Here is a 20,995-nt window from a genome sequence, read left to right on the forward strand (position 1 = left end):
TTTTCACATTGTTTCCAGTTTATTTTTGTCATTTTATCATTGGAATTTGTGCTTTTTTAGCAATCTGGAAGATGCCATCATGCCAGGAGTTAATACAGGACTACAATGGAAAACACGTTTGTCAGAGGTAGATAACCTGAACTAAAATAGGCAGAGGAGGGTGCTGATTTGTTCAAAACATTGCAGCCCATTAGTAAGAGACACAGAAGACCAACTTGTCTCTTTCCCTTCTCCCTTAAAAGTGATTATAAGAAGTATTACTGGATGTTGCCTTCCAAGCAATACTTTAATTTTACAGAAGTATCTGATGAAGATATTATTGTAATAATACGCCGTTATTTACAAATGCTCTTTGATTATATTGTTTTGTCCTTGAACTGAGGTGAATTGAATCTCAAGACCAGCGACAGCCTCTGCCTTATCCTGTTTGCCCACAGCTGATTCAGTTGCTGTGGGGAGGTGGGGATTAAGTCTCAGCAGCCCTGTGCTGTGCTGCAGCTACTGCGAGCACGGCCACAACAAATGAGTCAAATGCCACTATCACAGTGGTGCTGAGGGTGTGGGAGTGAGACTTCAGGCACAGCGTGACAATAACTGATGAATTAAGTCGGGTGGGAGCCAGAATTCCTTCTGGGCATGACCAGGCCTCTAACTGTCAGTGAGTCACTCATTTCAGCCTCAGAAGTTACAATGGGAAAATATTGAGCAGCAAGAACATCTCGTTCAGCGGTAAATTGCTAACAAAGGTAAAGAATAAGCAGAATAATATTCCACTCGGTTCTGGTTAATCCTGGCTACTCAGGAGGGGTTGGATATGCCCACGCTAGTAAATGGTAAAGAAAGGAGTATTTAGAAAGTCATTAACAGGAGTTATATAGGCTGGGGTGGTGCTCCTCTTCCACCAGCGAGATGGTAAACAGCCAGGCTCACTTCATGGGCAAGGGCATCTGCGTTCTCCTGTGGAATGTTTTAAAGGTTAGTTATGTTGGTGTCAGCATGAGAAGGTTAGAGCAAATATGCCATATTAAAGCAAGTGTTTTCTTGCAAATGCTTTGTTTCCTATATTGCTGTGTCATCCTGAGGTATCTTCTGTCACTGTTGCCACGCTGGCAGGAAGAAGTGTACAGGCTCATGTGAAGGGCAGGAGAGCAGGACCACGATCGTGGTGTTTTTTTCCTGAACCTTAAGTTCACATGTAGACCAATTCTTAACAGCAGCCAAAGATTATTTTACCTCTTAAAAAACCATGCAGTTACATGGTAGTCTTTTTAACCTTGGTAGTCTTTTTAACCTTGAGTTCTCAGAAGGCTGATTTTTCCTTTCAAAATAATCCAATGTCAAGTCTGCTGTTATAACATTTAACTTTAACAGTTAGACTCTGAGAACATGAAACATCACCTTTATAAAAAAAAAGAAAATCTGAAGAGACTTCTTGTGATCACTAAGTCATCTTTTCCAAATTCAGCACCTGTTAAGTGCACTCAAGTGCCAAGCATTTAGACGTGCTTCTCTGTCACCTAATGCTAAGCAGAAGTCTGTTTAACTTAAACAGCTGTATATGGAATGGATATGTTTAAGCTCTGACCTGTGTGTCTGCTTCAGTGTATATTCTGACTACATCTTCTGTTCCTGATGGGCGGACAAACGCTCGTGACAATTTGTACTTCTTCACAAGTGCATCAATTTTCTCCTGCAGCCCTGGGGGTGTAACTGCACGCCTCTCTGCATCCATTGTGTCAATAACTCTCCTGTCTGCAACCTGCAGCAGCAGAAACAGCAGATTTATTTCTTTCCTGGAGCTGTGTGAATGAAAAATGTCATAGGTAAGAAAGAAATAACTTCAGGTTTTGATGTGTTGCTCGAGTTCCATTTGGGAGTTTCCCTGTTTTAATTACAAGAATCTAGGGTACTTGCTTAGTCACCACCTCCCTGCATGTACTGACCACATCCTAATAGGATTTAGCTGCTTGGTTTGGGAAAAGGGTCAGTTCTGAACATTCCTCCTTGGTCAGCCTCTGAACTGAATCAAAAAGTTAAAGAAATTCTAAGTTAAAATTTGAACAGTTTTGGTCAGGTTTTTCCATATAACATAATTGGCTATTATTTTGTCATTTGTATAAGTCATTTTTAGTTCAGTCCAAGTGAAATTCTGCTCCCGCCTTTGGGTTGTTTCAGGGCTCATTTGGCCTACTTCTGCCCTTTAATGGGCTGGTTCAGCTTTAAAATAAAGCTTACAGATATATAATCAAGAGTTGCTCACAGCAGGAGCCCAGGGACCTGAGCTGAGCCATCATGTAACTCACCTGAACTTTGAGCAGCCGATTGGGAAGGTCAGTGTAGATGGCATCCCACTGCTGCACAGTCAGACCTTTCAAAGCCAGGATTGCTTCAATAACCAGCATGTCTGAGACAGCATCACCAACTGTCTGTTAACAGGAAGAGAAGAAACACCAGAGCAGTCAGCAGTGAAGAAGCAAAGGCATGACTGAATCAATAAGCTTTCACCCAGGGGTGTGAAAATGCAACCAGGCTGCTGTGTTTGTGAGGGCAGTGTTGCCAATTAGTTTTTTCCTCCTTACCACACTGACCCCTGTAGCAAGGAATACTGCAGCATACTTGTAGAGCTCTGCTAAGAGCAAGTGCTAGTCCTCACCTCTCCCCGGGAGGACTCACACCTCACTTTTGCTGTGGGGCAGGATGCCTAAAGCTGTGAATTAGGAAGAATGTCTGTGCTGAGATGGAGCTCCAGGGCTGTGTTGACATGGACACTGAAAAAACCTCCTCCTCCCATACCTCAGAGGTCAGTGAAAAACATGAGATGGAAGATTACAGCTTGCTGTTGCTATGTTCCCATGATATCCCGTTCGCTCTTTGGGTCCTGAAGCCAAAGAAAGGCTGCACCAGATAAAAGCATTCTGCATTCACTTTTAGAAAGTATTACACCTTCCTAAAAATGACTCTTCTGCCCTTTTCTTCATGACACCAGCAGTCCCTGGCAGTGACCTGACAGGCACTCACAAACATGGTTGACAACAGAGTGATTTGTTTCTCTTGGTTGTTACCTGATTAATGAGATCAATCATGCTTTCTAGCACCTTTGCTGCTTCCTTTTTTTCACCATCTTTCTCCTCTTTTGCCAGCTGTCTTATTTTAGTTTCAGCAGCTTTACTAAATAATACCTAGAATAACAAGATGAAAGCTTATCAAGATCAGCCCTAAGATATGCACAGCAATGAAGCAAAAAAAATTCTACAATTTAAGCCCAAATAGCCATCAATAATGTTTGCTACCATGAATTCCCATGCCCATTTAAAACAGAGGAGTTGATGGCAATGGGGTGATAATGACAGAAGGGGAGAAAAAGGCTGTTCTCAGAGAAAGTAAGAAAAGTCCTGTTTGTAAGTAAGTATAAGCAGAGTAAAATATAAAACTCATTCTCCAGCTAACCCAGCTAAAATTTTGTCCATATTGGCTGATCTTACACATTACTTGCTCATACTTACTGTACCATGTCCATTTGCCTCAAAATACACACCAACATCAAACTCCTGGGCCTTGTGATGCAAGTGTTTCACTCCTGTTTTGACACAGTGCACAGGTACCTGCAGCCCAAGGACACGCACAGGATGTAAAGAGCATCACAGACTTTCCACGGTAGACAGAGACTGCAGGGACAGTGCCAGGAACTGAGCCACCAACCCAGGTAGACTCACAAACTAACTTGTGCTTTGCAACTACTGACTCTCCAGAGCTAGAATTAAATTGGGCTTATGCAGACCCAATTGAAAACATTTCATTTAAATGGAAACAAAGATTGATATAAAAATAATGAAAATTAAAATAAACCAAACAAAACCCCAAACCAAGAAAAAATGCATTTTATGGCTTCTGGGAACATACCAGATTTCTATCCAAACTGTAAAAATACCATCGCTTGGCTCTTGTAGTGAACATTTAGCCTGCTGCAGAATATGAAACAACCAGTGTCACAGTATAAATGAGCCTTCACTGACTCACTGTCTTGCAAAGAAAGACATACAGTCCTCTACTTTTTCCAGAACTAAGAAGGTATTTTGTTTAGCTTTTGCTACTTTTTTGAAACTCAGAAAATCTGAAAAACTTTTTCAGCTTTGCTCATTTGCCTCTCCTTCACCAAAAGGAATTTAGTTGCTATGCAGGTTTGAAAGAGTCACTTAGTTTAGCCCAGTTTAACTTTTCCTAGCAGTCATATTACAGAAGCATTTATTTTTAAAGTGAACAGATTTGTGGTAAACAACATTTGCAGAAAACTATCAGGTTAAAACATCAAAAAAAACCCCAAAAAAAAGATAATAAAAAAAGAGAATACCTTCAGTGTTTCCTCAAGGTAGCGTGTTGAACTCCCATTGGCATATGCTGTTTGTACCACTGCCAACTTTAATGTCTGTCCCACCTGAGTAAACCAAGAAGAAAGCAAAGTCTTTACTGTCTAACAGGCACACAGCCAAACAAGTAGCATAAATGGGAGAATAAGCAGAATTATTTAAAATACATTCTCCTGCAGGCACTTAAAACTCCTGGGCATCATGGAAGGAACCAGCTCACAGAGAACTACTCAGTGTTTAAGACAACATGAATTCTGTTCAAGCCTTTTTGTATCATCACATTTGTTTGTGGTTGCCTTGAAGGAGCTCTCCAAGCTTAGCCTTTCCAAACCCCTTTTTTTCATATTCAGCAAGCTCAGTACACTGGGCAGACACATGGTGTTACACGAGGCCACACACAAGCAGGAAAGCCAAAGCTTCCAGTGCTAAGCAAGCAAAGGCTGGTGGCAAACACAAATTCTCCTCACTAGCCAGCTTCACTGCCACAGTGCAAGAAATGAGCTTGTCTCTAACAGAAAAAACAAAACTAAACCAAAACAAAACCAGGATACCTTGTGTAGGTCTAATATCACAAATACCAAGTCTAGGAGGACTTCTGAACATGAAAAGCTTTTTCTCACTATTCCCTATAGGGAGAGGATGCTACTCAGCATATACAGTGGGTTTGGAAGGATGACCTAGAAAGCTTGAGTGCCACAACCCAGTGGCAATCATCAAATGAATGGAATACTCAGCCTTCATAAAGCTTCACAGAAATGCTGAAGGAAGAACTGAACCACAAATTAATGAATAATCGATGAAAGATGCCAAACCAAAGAGAATTAAATATCAATACTAGTCACACTGAAACTGGAAAAGTTCTCTTCCACTAAGAAAATGTTCCAAGACATAAATGCTCAGATTTTTATTTGGAGGTATGGAACTCAGAGCCTTGTAAAAATAACATTTTGGCCATAGCAATGGGGTACAGGACTGATTTCTTTTTAAACTACGTTCACTATTGGTAGAGGTGGAAAGACTGCATACATACAAGTGAACACAGTTTTCTTATACTATTTTAGACTTTACAAATTAAAGTGTCAGCATTCATTTCAGATGTTTAAGTTACCTTGGCAAGAAGTTCTTTAAGGAAGATGCTAATTAAAGTTGCTATTTTATCTCCATCAATTAGATGAAAATGTCCAGTTTCATCCTTATAGTAATAAACAATTCTATCTGCGTCGCCATCAAACGAGCAGCATCTCTCATTGGGCTTCAGGTCTAGCCCTAGTGCACACAGAGTTACAGAAGGATAGAAAAAGATACAAAAATGTTTAATTAGCCCTGGTGTGGATCTCATGTGCTGTGCATGATCTCTGCTCTGTGCAGACACAGGAAAAACCCTGCAACAGACTTTGCTTTTACTAAGAGACTTGAAGCAGGGAAGTTGTACTGAATGGCAGCTGAAAAGTGCATGTCCAGACCAGTAACACAAATACTGATATGGAAAATGCAGGTTCTCTAAACATCATTTACTGTGGCACATCTTCTACCCAGATTTGTAGGAAAATCAGTACCAAAACTACTGTGTAAAGTCATTCCTCTTAAATTCTGGAAAAAAGTGCAGAATGTCAGTCATGACGCAAACTTCAAAACCTTGCAGCCAAAGAACACCCACCCCTGTTCTCACCACAGACCATACCCAGTCACACACATCTCCCACAGCCCAAGGCAAATCCCTTTCCCTTGGTGCACAGGAACAAGCCAGTGAGCCCAGGGTCCTGGCAGACACATGAGCAGGAGCCTGAAGCAGCAAGAGGCAGCTCCTGACCCTGGCTGGACATGGGGCACTCCCCCAGCTCTCCCCTTCCACTTCTCTGAGCAAGGCCACAGCACACTGTGAAGCCCTGGGGTGTGGAGGCAATGCACACTTGGGCACAGGAGAGCTCAAGAGACATCTCATCCACATTTCCACTGCATTTTATTGGTATAACACTGTTACATACTTCACCCTCCCCTCTACATGGGAATTAATTATTTTCCCCTTGCATTAAAAATGCTTTTCTTCAGGAAATGTTACAGGCTTGTTTAATTTTATTCTGTTCCCACTTGACTGACCTGTATCTCCCCTTTCACACAGAAGAATGTAAGACAAGCATGCATCCCCATGCCAGCAAAGCCATCACTGAAGTCCAATCCCAACAGGAGGTGGCACACAAATCCTACCACTGAGAAAAGAGCCCCATTCCAATCCAACCATTACCAAGATTTCTAAGAGCTGCACACAGAAAAAAAAAACAACATAGGAGTGGATCTGCTGGCTATAAAATACCTCAAGGTGTACCTGCCTCGAAAACTTTCCAGGCTTAATACCAATAAATAGCCAGGAAGCAGTCACCTCCTGACACTGCACTGCCACACAGAAATGAACTGCCCTTCCATTAAGGTTCACCTCTTGCCTTTCTTTAGAGTGCTGCTCTCATTAACCTCCAAGTCCATTTCTCAGAAACTGTAGCTGACCATTCTCCAGGCTGATTTCAGAGGACAAATGTTCCATCAGGAACATTTTATTACACAAGCAGACAGGAACACTGCCCAAATAACCAAAATATCCAAGCTAGCCTGCTCCCCCACTTCAGGGATTTTCTTTTCTGTGCTTTGCAGGAAACTGGTTGAAATAATAATTTCCTCACTGGTTTGTGTCTGCTGGCATCAGCCTGTTAATTACTCCAGCTCTTCCTCAGGAACCTGGAAAAGTGTCCACAACTCCAGCCCACAATGTAAATAGCACAAAGAGAAGTAAAGTAAATAACAGTAAGCCAGTCCTGACTGATCTTTGAACTCTACCAGCTCAACATTTGGACTGGGCTGTCAAATTTATTACAGACAATCAGAGATATACTGCACTCCTCCAAACAATGTAAATTAACATAAACTGGGGACATGCCAGATCCCTCATTGTGCCAGCAGATTAATTCATGCAGTCACTTAGCATGACACAGGGAGCTCACTCACCTCAAGACGATACATCATTGCTAGATGGTAAAAGGACACAAATCACTGACTACATACCTCTGGGTGGTTTCTGGTGAACTTTCACAAAATCTGCACCACAGAAGTGATTGAGTTTCTCTTTGGTTCCATCATTATACAGGTGAATTAGCACCTCCTTTGGAAAGTAGGGTTCCATTTCTGACAGTTTCAGGGCTCCTATTCCATTGGCACAGTCAATCTTCAGGTGCCTCCGACTGTCTCCAGAGCTGGGAGACTTAGCACAAAGGGAGAAAGGGCAAAATGAACTTATAGCCCTAGTGAAACCACACCATAGGCATGCTGAATTCAAAACTTCTGGCCAAACAGGCTAAGAAACAGAATATATTAATTTTGTACATTTGCATGGAGAATACAACATCCAGTATTCACCTGTTTGATCAGTTCTGTAAAAGCTTTGGATAGTTTTTCATAATAACCTTCCAGTGTTGCTTTTCCATACTGCCCTTGGGTGTTTTGACAGCAGACCAAGTAATGTAGCTGTGGTGTTGTCACCAGACCATAATCTAGCATAAAACAGAAGAACCCAATCATCAGAAATCAAATACTAAATTAATTCCTCTTTAGAAGCAGTAAAATATTTGCCATGCTAAAATAAACAAACAAATACAGTGCAGGAAACCCACATTAAATTTTTAAAGTTCTGTTAGTAAAAGACAAACACCCTCATCCTGCATTGAAGCCATACATCTACCCTGAAAGAAGATCATTACAAGCAAAAATGGAAACAGTGTCTGGGCTACTGGTTTAGGTCTACCCAATAGAGTCACATTCAACATAAAAACTTGAAATCAGACCAGAATTGCAAAAAGGTTAACATACCATGGTACTGACCACCTAGAACAGAGATCCCATCTATTACTGACTGTGACAGTTTCTCGCTGCTTGGCCTGAAAAACAACAAATACAACTGATGACCTTTGCAGAAGACATTCATGTATGTACATAGGAAGGGTTAGCACACGTGGAAAAAGATTGTACAAGCTTCCTGCCAGTAGACTTAGATTCAATATGAAGAAATTCAAACCTTTTTCTATTGTAAGTGCCTCTCAATAAAGAAATACAAAAGCCACCAAAGGCAAATCAACTGCTAAACACAAGTGGACACCACATGGTCCTCTCAAAAAAAAAACCCCAAACTCCCCACAAAGCATCCTGTTCAAAAACAGTGCTACGAAGTTCTCATCACTATCAGAGAGGATAATACAGGAACAACATTGTAAAGGTTTGTTTTTTTCTATAATAATAAATTGTCAGGTAGCAGACTAGGCATAAAAAAAACCCAAACAACATCATTTGGCTGTGGAGGGATAAACATCCAAAAGCATCCATGAACAAAACATTGTCACTTTCATAAAAGCAGCATAAATCTACAGCATTTTGTATTTACCTGGTGTCTCTGCCAATAAAAACTGAAGCATCTTTGCACTGGTCCACTGCTGCTCTTTGGCAGATCTCAGTTATTATTTTCTGTAATTCTTGCTCCTCTGCATTTGCTAGTTGTGTGGCATACTCTTCCCAGGAAGGATGCAGCATTTCACCAAGAGGATCAACCAGCTTTACACCATTATCTTCCTTAGAAGAAGAAAAACAAGCCCTGAGATAGTCAGCCTAAAAGTGGGAAGCTAAACAAAATATCTTTGAAGACAGCCAACACATGGCTCAATCATATTGCTTCTTTAAATGTGGAGCATTTCTGGGAAGCAATGGTTCAGCTGTTTATTTAAACCTTCAACAAGTCAAAACAAGGTAATGTAACCAGCACATAAAGTAACTGATGTTTTGCCCCATATATTTTTGTATGAAGCAAATTTGACATGAAAATGACGTAACAGGAGACTCTAATAACTTGGAATGCTCCACAGCAGCAGAGGTCTAAATGTTTAATTTGTAACTCCTGCATCTCTTTATTTTTGAAACTTGTAGATTTTGTTCAGAAGTTTCTCCCTTCTCAAGAGTACCCCTAGCTTGCCAGTGTAACAAATTGCCTATGTTACAGAATTTCCACGCAAGAGAAAATGACACCTGTGTGTACAGGGAAAATGAACTTCAACAGTGCTGGACACCAGGCAGGCTAAACGTGCTTTTTAGCAGGTCCAAGTGTCTTCGGGATCTTATCTCTGGGTACCATGAAGAGCTTTGATGCCCCCAGACTGATCACATCTACTTTCTTTTTTTTTTTTTTAAAAAATTGTTCTTACTTCAGGATTGTGAGAGGCTGTAACCATGACACCAATAGTTGATACCAGGGCTTTGGACCTGAGCACTGCCAGCAAGCCCATACGGAACATGATGTGATCGAGCTGTTCAGCCCTGGTGCGAAATCCAGCAGTGCCATACTGCAGTGTCAGCCCAGCAGGCTTGGGGTGTAGTGCTGAATATTTTTTAAGGGCTTCAAAATCCATTCCTAGAGAAGGAAGTAACACAGATGCAGGTGAGACAAGTCAGACAATTCATTTCACTTCAATTAATTTGGAAGCCTGCAGAGATATTGGGATATTAAGCTATTGGTAGCAAATCCTTCAGTGGGACTGTGAAGGGGGGCAACCCACGGCAGAGCCTCTCCCTTCCCAGTACGGCACTAGATAAACGGAATTCGACAAGATTTCACCAGATCCCGAAGGGATAACACGGTTTAGGTGAGGAGAGCCGCGATTCTTTAGAATCCAGGGATGCTACCAAAGTTATTGCGAGGCTCTGGCCATTTCTCACTCTAACATTGGCCACTCAGTGCACTCGGCCACGGCTCCGCGTATTAACTTCGGAGTTCCCAAGCAGCCTCTCCTCCCCCTCCGAGCCCTCGCAGCCACAGGGACACAACCCCCCAGCAGTGTCCCCTGGGGGGATCCCCGCCACACCTCAGCCCCCTGAACCTCAGAACCACCGTCGGGCCGGGAAGGACCGGACAACCGGGCGCGCAAGCTGCTCCAACAACCGCTTCCCAACGCGGCTGAGAGTCTCTCGGGGACCACCCAGCACCGCTCCCGGGACCGGACTCCTGCGGGACCCCAGGCCGTCACCCCACGCTCCCCGCCGGGGCCACTCGCTCACCGCCACGCTCCCCTTCCGGAGACGCCGTGGCCACTCCCCCACGCCACGTCCAACCAATGGCAGCGCGGTGGGCGGGCACAAACCCGCCACGCCCGCTTGCCAATCATCCCCGCCCCCCCGCGGAAACCCAGCGGTGACGTCAGAGTGACGCCAAGTCTTGCTCAACCCCTCTGACGTCACACACGCACTTCAAGTTACCCCTCCCCACCCCCATGATTATTCCCTCACCTCAACGACTCCCCCCCCCCCCGGCCAACCCCTCCAGCCCCGCCGTGCTTCCCTCACAGCGGGTGTGTGGATGTGTGTGTGGGTCTGGATGTGCGTGTGGATGCGGATGTAGGTGGGGATGTGGGTGCGGGTGCGGGTGTGGATGTGGGTGTGGCTGTGAGTGTGGGTGTGGGTGTGGATGCGGGTGCGGGGGTGGGTGGGTGTGGGTGTGGGTGTGGATGTGGATGTGGGTGTGGGTGTGGGTGCGGGTGTGGGTGGGAGTTCCCTCATGACACCCCCCCACCCAGGCACCGGGCTCCCGAACCGCCACCGGGGCAGGGGCGGGGTCTGACTGCGCATGCGCGTCCCCCCCTCCCGCCCTCAGTGTACGTGTCACCGAGGGCCCGTGGCTGCTCCCTGGGCCCGGATCGGCCAGCGGGGAGGCGGCATGGAGGGTCGGGTCGTGCCGCCTCCACTCCGTTCCGGCTGCCCGGTGTCTGCCTCTGAGGCTGCCGATGTCCCTGCGGCCCAGGTGAGGCTTCCGGCAGGCTTGCGCGGCTCGGCGCTGCCGGCGGCTCGCTGCGGCCCTTTGCCTTCCCCCGCCTGGGGTTTTGTAGCCAGCCGTGTTTTATCGTCATCATAGGATGGTTTGGGTTGGAAGGGCCCTTAAAATATCCCCTAGTGCCAAGCCCCCTGCGTGGGCAGGGACACTTCCCACTACAGCAGGTTGCTTGAAGCACCATCCGACCTGGCCTGCAACACTTCCAGGAATGGGGCATCCCTGGGCAACCTGTTCCAGTGTCACCCTCAGAGTGAAAATCTTACTCTTTTTCATTTCTCTCCAGTTTAAAGATAGTCCTGCTTGTCCTGCCACTACAGGCCCATATGAAAAGTCCCTCCCAGCCTTCCTGCAGGCCCCTTCAGGTACTGGCAGGCCTCTAGGTCATCCAGAGCCTTCCCCAGGCTGAAGTACCCCACGTATCTCAACCTGCCTTCAAAGAGAGGTGCTCCAGCCCTCTGATCAGCTTTGTGCCCTCCTCTGGACTCCATGTCCTCATATTGGGGGCTCCAGAGCTCACCACAAAAATTGAGGTGTGGGTCTCACAAGAATGGAGTGGGAGAATCACCTCAATCGACCAATTCTGCCCTTAAAAATAGTGAGGTTTCCTGGCAGAGGCTGCCTTGTTCAGATGTGTATCTTGGGGCTAAACCTCACTGTGTAACCTGGGGTTTGACTCCAAGCGTCTCGTTCCAGGTATGTGGAGAGGGCAGTACCACGGCTGTCACGGTGCAAGAGTGTCTGGAGCTCCAGCTGCTGGAAGTGGAAATGCTCCTTTCAATGTTTCCCAAAAAAGGTGAAATAAATCTTGATGAGGATGCGGTGCCCTGCGTGCAGCGCTACCTGAGGAACACTGGTGGAGTTCTGCCCCCACAGCTCCAATATTCAATTGCTGTTGATGTAGGGGAGGCAAAGGTGAGAAAAATCCATGTAGGCGTATTAATGTCTGTTGTTTTGTTTACTTCTAGTGCAAACAGTTAAAAACTGCACTGAAAAAAAGGTGGAAACTCCCCCTCTCCCCACTTTCTGTTTGCTGTTTCAAAAGTTAAGAGTAGTAAAAACCTCTTGTATTTAATTATTTATTTGACTCTTAATTTGGTTTGGGCAAGAAAGGCAAATGGAATTGGTGACAGGAATGAACAGCCAGTATCAGCTGCACTCACTATTCACAAGAGCTTATCTAGGGTTGTGATTCTTTTGAGGGTTGTTAGTTTACAGGTTTACAAGGAGGTAAGTGTTACAAATGCAACATTCCTCTCCTGGGAATACAGGTGTTGGACTTCACATTTTTCTAGCAAAACTGCCCCATTATTTGTCCCTTCCATCCCTTGCTACGTGTACTAATATTCATTGTTCTGTATTTGAAATACATTAATGTAAATATATCCCCATATGGGAGAGAACTATTAATGAGTCACACAAATAGTAGAACAAAACTAGCCTAAGAACTGCGATACAAAACCTAAAACTTAAGAGTGTAATGAGTTCCCACAGTATCCATGTTGAAGAAAAGTTTAAGGATGACAACTAAATGGTGTAAATACTTGCATAGAGAACACAGCCATTAGTGTACGTCTGAGCAAATAATGCAGTGACTGGAAACTGAAAACCAACAAACTCAAACATAGATGCATTTTTCTAGCAGGAAGGATAATGAAACAGAGGAACTTAATGATGTCACAGATGGGTGGTTCAGGCAACTCAAAGGATCCCCATTGAAGCTATTAGCAAAAGTGGTTTTAAAATGGTATTGTGAAAGTGTTACTTAACAGAAGTTGATGGCAGCTTACACTCCACTGCTGTACAGTACAATCATTTGAATAATGACTCAAAATTGCCAAGACACAAATCAAAGTTACCAAGACAAAATTGAAGTTGCCGAGGCACACATCAGTTGTCTCACAGTTATTTGGAGACTTATGTACAAGCTTTGGTGTATTTCTAAAGTGCACCCCTTTCCCAGCCTTCAGAGAGAAGTTCTCTGCGTTCTGTTCTGAAGAACTGCATAGAGAGGGGTTCTGAAGAACTGCATAGGGAGGGCTTCTGAAACAATTTTTTCCCCATGGCAGGTTGCCAACAAATAGGGAAGGATAATTTGTAATTTCATGATTTGATTCTCTCTGCAGGAGTAATAATTGGATCGTATATTGTAGTGAAAGTCCCCTGATGGTATACAAGAGCCTCAGGCACTGAAAACACATGAATCCACTCCTGCTCTTGGACCAGAGAGGCAGGGTTCAGTTTCTGAAGAACTGAGATGCTTCATTCTAAGACACTGTAGAATAATCAAGAGAAATTCAACAGCCTGTGGTTTGTAGATCAGGCAAAATAATCTAGAGATTTTCTCAGCCTAAACTACACCTAAATATTTTTTTTCCCCTATGATGCTGAGAATGCTTTCTCTGCTAGGGTGATTAATAATAATGACTTTTTATACAATCATAAAAACTGTTTTGTGTAACTTTTGGCCTTGTTTTCCTGGGGCTAATCCAGTGTCTGTGACAAGTTCATTGATGAGATTTGCCTTTAGTGAGGGACAAGATCTCAAAAGCCACTTGGCCCTTGACTCCCACAGGCTGGTAGTTTATGGCTGAGAGCAACACTGAGCACAGCCTGAGAATGTGCCATAGAAATATCCCTAGAGAGGAACTGTATCTGCTTTCAAGCCACAGCATTAGTTCTGTAAACAGCAGAAAATAACATTAAATATGTCAGGAAAGTCTCAGCATGGTGCCACGAAAGGAAAGGAGTGGACAAAAGGAAAATGAAGAAGTGATTCCAGGGTAGCAGAGCAATGGGACAGGCTGCCCAGAAAGGTGGTGGTATCTCTGCCCCTGGAGACTAAAATCCTCCCTGCCTGCCATCCTGTGCAGCCTGCTCTGGATGAACCTGCCCTGGCAGGGGGTTGGACTAGGTGATCTCCAGATGTCCCTTCCAACCCCCTACTCTCTCTGATTCTGTGATTTTGTGATGTTGCAATCTTAATAACACCTCATAATCTGCCTTTTTCAGAGAAGAGTCTAGCGTGGCTTTCAGTAGCTGTGGAATTAATTTGTGTGTGTGTGTTCTTTTGTAAGGTAAAAGTGGAACTGCAGGTCCAGCTGCCTCATCTGTATCCTCATGTAGCTCCTCAGCTTTTTGCCAGATCGAATGCACTGCACAGACAGCAACAGCTGCAGCTCAACGCTGGGCTTGCCTCTTACATCAGCTCTTTGGATTCAGGTGAACTGTGTGTATGTGAAGCTGTGCAGTGGGTGAAAGACAACAGCCTGCCTTACCTAGAAAACAGCAAGAGCTCTTCTGAAAGTGTTTCAGAAGAAACGGCAGCCAAAGAAACACTGCATCGCATGTGGATCTACAGCCACCATATATACAGGCAGGAACTGAGGAAAAAGATTTTTGACTGTGCAAGGAAGTTAAATCTGACTGGTTTCTGCTTAACAGGAAAACCCGGTGTCATCTGTGTGGAGGGGCTCCAAAAATACTGTGAAGAGTTCTGGCGTGATATTAGGTATCCCAACTGGAAGCACATTTCATGCAAACATGTTGAGAATATAGAAACAGAGGGAAGCATCGATAACATTCGTCTGTTTCACACTTTTGAAGACCTTCAGTTTGAGGCACATGGTGACTATGGCCTGAGGAATGACTATCACATGGATCTTGGCCAGTTCCTGGAATTCCTGAAACAACATCAAAGTGGACACATTTTTCAGCTTTTATTTGGTGTGGAAGGCAAACTTGCAGACAAATAAGAGACTATGTAAGGAGTTCTAGATTTGGACAGCAAGAGATGACGCAAACATTGCAATATTGTGCCTTATAACTCCTGTGAAAAGGGAAGCTCCTCAGTGTATGAGAAAAAGGGTTCAACTTGTTCATCTTGGCTTCTGTTCTCAAGTGCCACATACTTTTGAGAGATGTTTACTTGCCTTCTGAAACATTTCTCACTATAAGCCATGCCTCAAAATGCTTGCAAGGTGATGAAAATCCCACACTTCAGTATCCTGAATTACACACTTCTGTCTCTTCATCTATGGGTGCTGCACATTTCTGACCTCTGGTTAACTCCTAGGTACAATTATGGGATAGCAAAGTAGCTGCAGCCACAGATGAACATTGTTCCCAATACCAAAGGAAATCTCACTGCTACACACAACTCAGTGCATGCAGTGTCTTTTCCTGCTCCATGAAGAATCTGCTTTCACTTCGTTCCACTAATCCATGAAATGCAAAGGCTTGTGTCCAACCACAGGACAAAGTTTTGCTTTTAAATAAAGGGCAGAGGGGTTTGTGTGGGAGAAGGCCCACATCCTCTTACATGCTTTGAGCAGTACCTGTACAATTATATAGCTAATAATAGCACTGGTTTTGCAGTCCTCCTATCACCTCGTTACAGCCTGGTTATGGTAATAGCAATTTTTCAGCTGTGCAGCTCATGGCGTTTTATATGTACAGTGTTTGGCCAAGCACTTTGGAAATGAACACGTGTAAGGTGAGTTTAGTGTTTCCTCTGTTTTCCCCTTGCATTACGTAGCATATGTAAAATATTAAAAAATAAAAAAACCCTATATATATAATATATTGAATAAAAGCACATAAAACTTTACTAATTTTTTTTTATGTCAAATCATTACTGAGAGACAGTTTTCCAGCAGCTTGTAAAAGGAAACGGTATTAGTGGCTCATAAGGCAGAGCTTTCTTTCAAGTGTGCTGAGTTTAGATAGTGAATTACAATTCAGTCTTCCCATTTATAGTGGATTATCATTTTTAAGCATCCTCAGTGTAATACAAAGCTGAAGAATGCTCCTGGAAAGCCCCCAGTAGCTGTGCCTCAGAGGACCCCCAGCTTATTGCCTTCCTCTTGGTCACAGGGCACCGTAATGGGAAGGTTGGTACTGGGCAATAAAAGCAGACTCACTGGTGAGCTGCAGAGCTTTTCCTGTTTGAATCTGAAAACCAAGCCACTTTGAGAGCAGCTGTTTAAAGACTCTGCCAGTACATTCAGCTGATGACTACAAAAATAACAGCTATTATTTTACTTCAATAAAACACAAGTGGTTTTATGCTTTTCTCATAATAGCACCACGCTGAAATGCAGAGGACTGCAGTACTTCTGGTTGCTCAAAATGAGGATGTGCATTCCTTCACGCTGTGGTAAGTATGCATGATAGTAAGTTAAGTGATATAATAGTAAGATTGTCAGTTTGTATGATCATAACTTTGGCCAAAAGCACAGTAAGGCAAAAACTGCTCACAGATTCCTGTTATGCAACGAGGGAAAAGTGCCTCTCCTCTGTGAATTCTGGACCTGCAGCCTGCAGCTGTGGCAGTGCTGACAGGATGGATAAATAAAGTTAATTTTTGGTTTTCTAGAGATAATCTTTTAGCGTGATAGCAGAAAAAAATGTTCAAGTACAGTTTGTTTCCAGAACTGTCTAGAAAGTATGCTACATTTTCCTTGGAGTGATAATTCTGTAACAACGAACAATTTGGGCTTTTTTTTTAGAACATTCACATGTGAACATAGATTCCAACACCATCATGACTCAAAAACAATGAAAAAATTTGCATTCAGTCCTCTTGGGCTGTTGCCAAACGATAAACTCTTTCCTTCAAAGTAGCAAAACAAACTAGTTTAGAAATAGGCCTTTGCCCTGCGATTTCAACCAGAAAGAAACAGGAAAGGCACCACTGGCAGAGGTCAGAAAGTCTGTGCAGGAGGATGGTCAAACCATTAGGAGTCAGAGGTATCTGAAGGGTTTTCTAAGGACAAGCTGTGTTCATTTTTTCTAAAGGAGGAAGCTCTGGATAGTACAATCCAGTTGTGCACCCTCCTAAGGAAAACCACAGGCTCAGGAAAATTATTTCTGAAAATGCTAATTATGAATCCAGAATAATGCAGGTCATGAGCACTGTGCCTGAATGCTTCCAGTAGGATTTGCAGAGGGAATAACTTTTTTATCAAAGAATAAGGGTCACTGTCAGATACCACTTTCAATGCCTGATTAGCAGATGAGAAAGGGTTAAAAAAAAAAAAAAGGAAGGCTATATCTTTAATTGAAATTAGTCTGTAGATGAATGTATTCAGCATACTGAATTATCAACAAACTTGTAAAAACTGTTTTAAAGACCACAGTGAAGAAACTGAGCTAAGTAGTTCATTCAAACAATAGTAAGCAAAATATTCAGTAAAATGAAAGAATAATAAAATATGTTTGTTTCCCCCATAATGATAGAATCCTGTAATAATTATTCATCTAGCAGACTGTCTGTATAATTTGGGAGTTTGTAACAGTAATATTTCTATTGCATGATGCATGTTTATAAAGACATTTGCTTTAAATACTACAGGAATTAACTAATTTAATACACAAACAACCTACTTCTAGCCAGGTGACTGATGTCTGTAAGAAAATACTTAGTCAAAAAGAAGCTTGTTCATAATACTTTGATGCTCTCTTTTTATCAAGAACAGAATCCAAGAACTTCCATGAGCTTTAGGCCAAATAATTGCATCATATCAGAACAGGCATTGTCTTGGTGGGGGAATGAAATTTTTTGATCATTTGCAGGGCTTTAGGAATGTTAAAATATTCTAATTAGATGTAAGTAAAAGGTTAAGTTGTTGTTGTTATAAAGTTCTCATTATTCCACACAGGAGTGATCAATGAGGAGGGAAATAGTCTAAGCCTACCACTGGTTAAAAGTTTTTTGTTTTTAAGAAATTATAGCTTGAGAATTTGTGCAAATTACACCGTGACCTGTGATGGATTAAACAGTCATCACATGCATCTCTTAATTTTCCATGGTGCTGTTTGTCTGCTTAGGTTCCCATTGGCATTTGTGACAAAACACTAAATTCAAAGGTACAACCACTTATTTTGATAACAAAAGGATCTATCAAACCACAGTGCAGGATGTCTCCATTGAAATAACAATCGAAATAACACAAACACCACATATATTTCTCAGATTAGTTTTTATTTTCTGATGTTTAGTTAATATGATTCCTGGATCTGAGTTTCTAACCACATATTACAATTTAGAAAAAGTTTTCTGCATTTTAAAAAATCAGCTATTCTTAGGCATCCTAAGGCAGAAATGTTCTGAATATTGTAATTCTTCTTAACTTCTGCTGGTTTGTTCTTGCTTCATTAAATATTTACAGTTTCACTTTCATGGCTTCTTCTGGCCAAGTGTAGGAGTCAGCCACAAAGCTGACATAGTCAGTACTGTACACCTGAGAGCGGATAAAGGCTTCCAGGTCCTTGGGCTGAGGGTAGGTGGAGGCAGTGTTATTCTTGTAGGCTTCTTCTGCGATCTGGAAAGAGGCATCAAAAAACCTAATTAGTGCTGATAAACTATCTGAATTCCTTTAGCAGGATTTAAAAGGAGGAGTTAGTTCAAAATCAAGGTAAGGCTTGATCTTCTTGGGTTCTGACAGTCACTGATATTCCTACTGGACTGGGCTATAATACAGAGTGAAGAAGACTAGGAACAGGATGGTGAAATTTGGTGAATTTCAGAGATCTGAATCATGCCACTTTTGAAGAGGATTACAAGTCTTTCCTATTACTCATACAGTGCTTGTATCAGTGCTACTTATATTTTAGCTTTTATAGTACCAAGGCGGATAAAATATTCCACAAATCCCAATTTCTGCTCTTCCACCAGCAGGTTACCCTGGTTTGCAGTCTTCTCCAAAGCACTGTAAGAAAAGTGTGATTTGTTTAAAGCTCCATGCTCCCTGCATATTAAGAGAACTTATTATTTGTCATAGTTTGATAACATATTTCTCAACAGTAAACTCAAAAAATGAGTCCTACACAGTGCACAGGTTTAATTTTAGAGATGGGCGGAGGAGATCTATGGATCTTTGCTTGCTTTTTCCTCACCCAGACCATGCCTAAGTGAACCAGTTGTGCATCACAAGTATAGCTGCAACAGAAATGAAGTTTAGAAAGGGTTGCAGCACACTCAAGACATCAAAGTAGCCTCATGTCTGAAGAACATTTGCTTGAGAAATACTTATCTTTTGACAGGACATAAATCTGTGAAACTAAAGGAGTTTGAGAGGCTGGTTTGAGCCTCAGCACTCTTTGGAAAGATCTAACAGTTTCTAACAGTACTTGGTAAATAAGCAAGTGTTCATACTCAGAATAAAGGGAAGACAGTCTCCTTCCTGCTCTCCATAGCTCTCCTTTCCATGTTTTAGCTTGGAAAGAAGTTGAGACCCGAAGTTATGGTATTTGCACCTCCTTTCTAGCATTAATCTGAAGTCAAAAACCAGATTTGACTGAAAAGCCCTTTGGGTATTTGAATATCATCCTCGTGTCTGTGCACATAATTCTCACAGCTGAGTAAGATCTGAATTTATAAAAAAAATTTGAAAGTATTCCTCCCTGGGAAGACAAAGGCATCTCTAAACCTCTTGGTCTGTATCAGCCAGGTCAGGTATTTGCAGGAATAAGGTTTCAACAGAGATCAAAAAGAATAATTTGGTAACCTTTTCCTTTTTGTATTTTGTATTTTATGCAATACACAGACATAGAGGGGGAGTTTCTGTCACTGTGTTTCTGCTAAATACACAGGCAGTTTGATTTTTGCCTAGGTAAGATTTTGACATGTGCAGAACAGAGTTATTACCTGCCTAGTAAGACATGAACTGTGAGAAAGATAAAAAAAAATAAAACACAGAATAGTGGAGCTAGAGAACTGTTGCCTGTGTGAAGGCTCCTTGTTATTCTTTAAAAAAAATATGCAGTAAGTGGAATTACTTGCAATAAGGTGAGCAAGAGAGAAACAATAACTGGAGCAAAAAAGGTCATAGAAGATAAGAAAAATAACATCCTAAAATACTGGAAAAAAACCTCTGAAACAGAATGAGGAAGGAATTGGAATAAATACATTATTTGAAAGCTTCCTTTTCTCTCCAGGTCAGCCACATTTCTTGAGAAACTGCAGCTTTAGGTTAGTTACTGAAAATCCATCTGCATACTCTGTGTTTGCCAGTAAAAACAACCCAAGTGAGCAAACCCTGACCCAAAGCTGAGCCATAAACAAAAAGCATCCCCTGTAGTTACCCTGACAGGCCAGAGTAAGGATGGGGAAAAAAGTGCCCAGCCACAGGGTGACATTTACTCTCTTGACAGGCAACTGAGAACCGTGAAGGGCCAAAGACCTTCAGCTGAGCAGCTCACAGGACTTAAGCCTGAGACCTTCTTCTAACTGATGGACAGCTTGGATTCTACAGACATAAGCACTTCCTATAGTTCCATATCTTTCCTTCATGTATTTGGATTAAATTTACATTTACGAATTTAATTTTGAAAGTTACTTGTCCAAGACTGATTGATGTAAACCCACTTCAACTTGTGTGAACGGTCAAATTATTATGATCAACCCAAATGCTCACTTATGGAGAGGGTGTGGGAAGAAAAAAATCATAGAATCATAGAACTGGCTGGGTTGGAAGGGGCCTCAGAGATCATCAAGTCCAACCCTTGCTCCACTACCGCTGCAGTTACCAGACCATGGCACTGAGTGCCACATCCAGTCTCTTTTTAAATATCTCCAGGGATGGAGAATCCACTACTTCCCTGGGCAGCCCATTCCAATGCCTGATCACCCTCTCTGTAAAGAAATTCTTTCTAATGTCCAAACTAAACCTCCCCCGGCACAACTTGAGACCATGCCCTCTTGTCTTGCTGAGAGTTGCCTGGGAAAAGAGACCAACCCCCCCCTGGCTACACCCTCCTTTCAGGGAGTTGTCGGGAGTGA

The 20,995-nt window shown here is 42.6% G+C and overlaps 3 protein-coding genes across 8 annotated transcripts in view; 1 reads left to right on the top strand and 2 right to left on the bottom strand.

The window, feature by feature from the left end:
* Positions 1-14: 14 nt before the first annotated feature.
* PGM3 (phosphoglucomutase 3) lies at positions 15-10,452 on the bottom strand. 4 transcript variants are annotated; one of them, XM_008495365.2, is made up of 13 exons: positions 10,279-10,452; positions 9,596-9,801; positions 8,785-8,969; positions 8,217-8,284; positions 7,767-7,900; positions 7,416-7,611; positions 5,473-5,630; positions 4,349-4,432; positions 3,504-3,602; positions 3,063-3,179; positions 2,304-2,426; positions 1,586-1,759; positions 15-957 (listed from the first exon to the last, which is right to left on the bottom strand). In XM_008495365.2, exons 2-13 carry the CDS (start codon positions 9,797-9,799, stop codon positions 871-873), a joined length of 1,629 nt encoding a protein of 542 aa, XP_008493587.1. In that variant the 5' UTR covers positions 9,800-9,801; positions 10,279-10,452; the 3' UTR covers positions 15-870. The 4 variants fall into 4 exon arrangements, with proteins under 4 accessions (XP_008493587.1, XP_030302963.1, XP_030302962.1 ...); XM_030447103.1 differs by having other exon boundaries at positions 10,268-10,452; XM_030447102.1 differs by having other exon boundaries at positions 10,253-10,452.
* Positions 10,453-11,027: 575 nt separating this feature from the next.
* On the top strand, positions 11,028-20,519 carry RWDD2A (RWD domain containing 2A). Of its 3 annotated transcripts, XR_003987415.1 has the most exons (5): positions 11,028-11,184; positions 11,908-12,126; positions 14,289-15,706; positions 16,296-16,369; positions 20,368-20,519. XR_003987415.1 is itself a non-coding variant. In XM_030448371.1 (3 exons), the coding sequence occupies exons 1-3, from the start codon at positions 11,101-11,103 to the stop codon at positions 14,964-14,966; spliced, it is 981 nt and encodes a 326-aa protein (XP_030304231.1). In that variant the 5' UTR covers positions 11,028-11,100; the 3' UTR covers positions 14,967-15,761. The 3 variants fall into 3 exon arrangements, 1 of the variants encoding a protein (XP_030304231.1); XR_003987414.1 differs by lacking the exon at positions 20,368-20,519 and having other exon boundaries at positions 16,296-18,076; XM_030448371.1 differs by lacking the exons at positions 16,296-16,369; positions 20,368-20,519 and having other exon boundaries at positions 14,289-15,761.
* Positions 18,178-20,995, bottom strand: part of ME1 (malic enzyme 1) — a 161,831-nt gene continuing 159,013 nt past the window's right edge. Inside the window, exon 14 of the mRNA XM_030448370.1 lies at positions 18,178-18,536. Within this exon, the coding sequence (XP_030304230.1) occupies positions 18,378-18,536 (159 nt within the window). The 3' untranslated portion in view covers positions 18,178-18,377. The remainder of the gene's footprint in view (positions 18,537-20,995) is intronic.

Source organism: Calypte anna, chromosome 3 (genome assembly GCF_003957555.1).
Source record: "Calypte anna isolate BGI_N300 chromosome 3, bCalAnn1_v1.p, whole genome shotgun sequence".
NCBI lineage: Eukaryota > Metazoa > Chordata > Aves > Apodiformes > Trochilidae > Calypte > Calypte anna.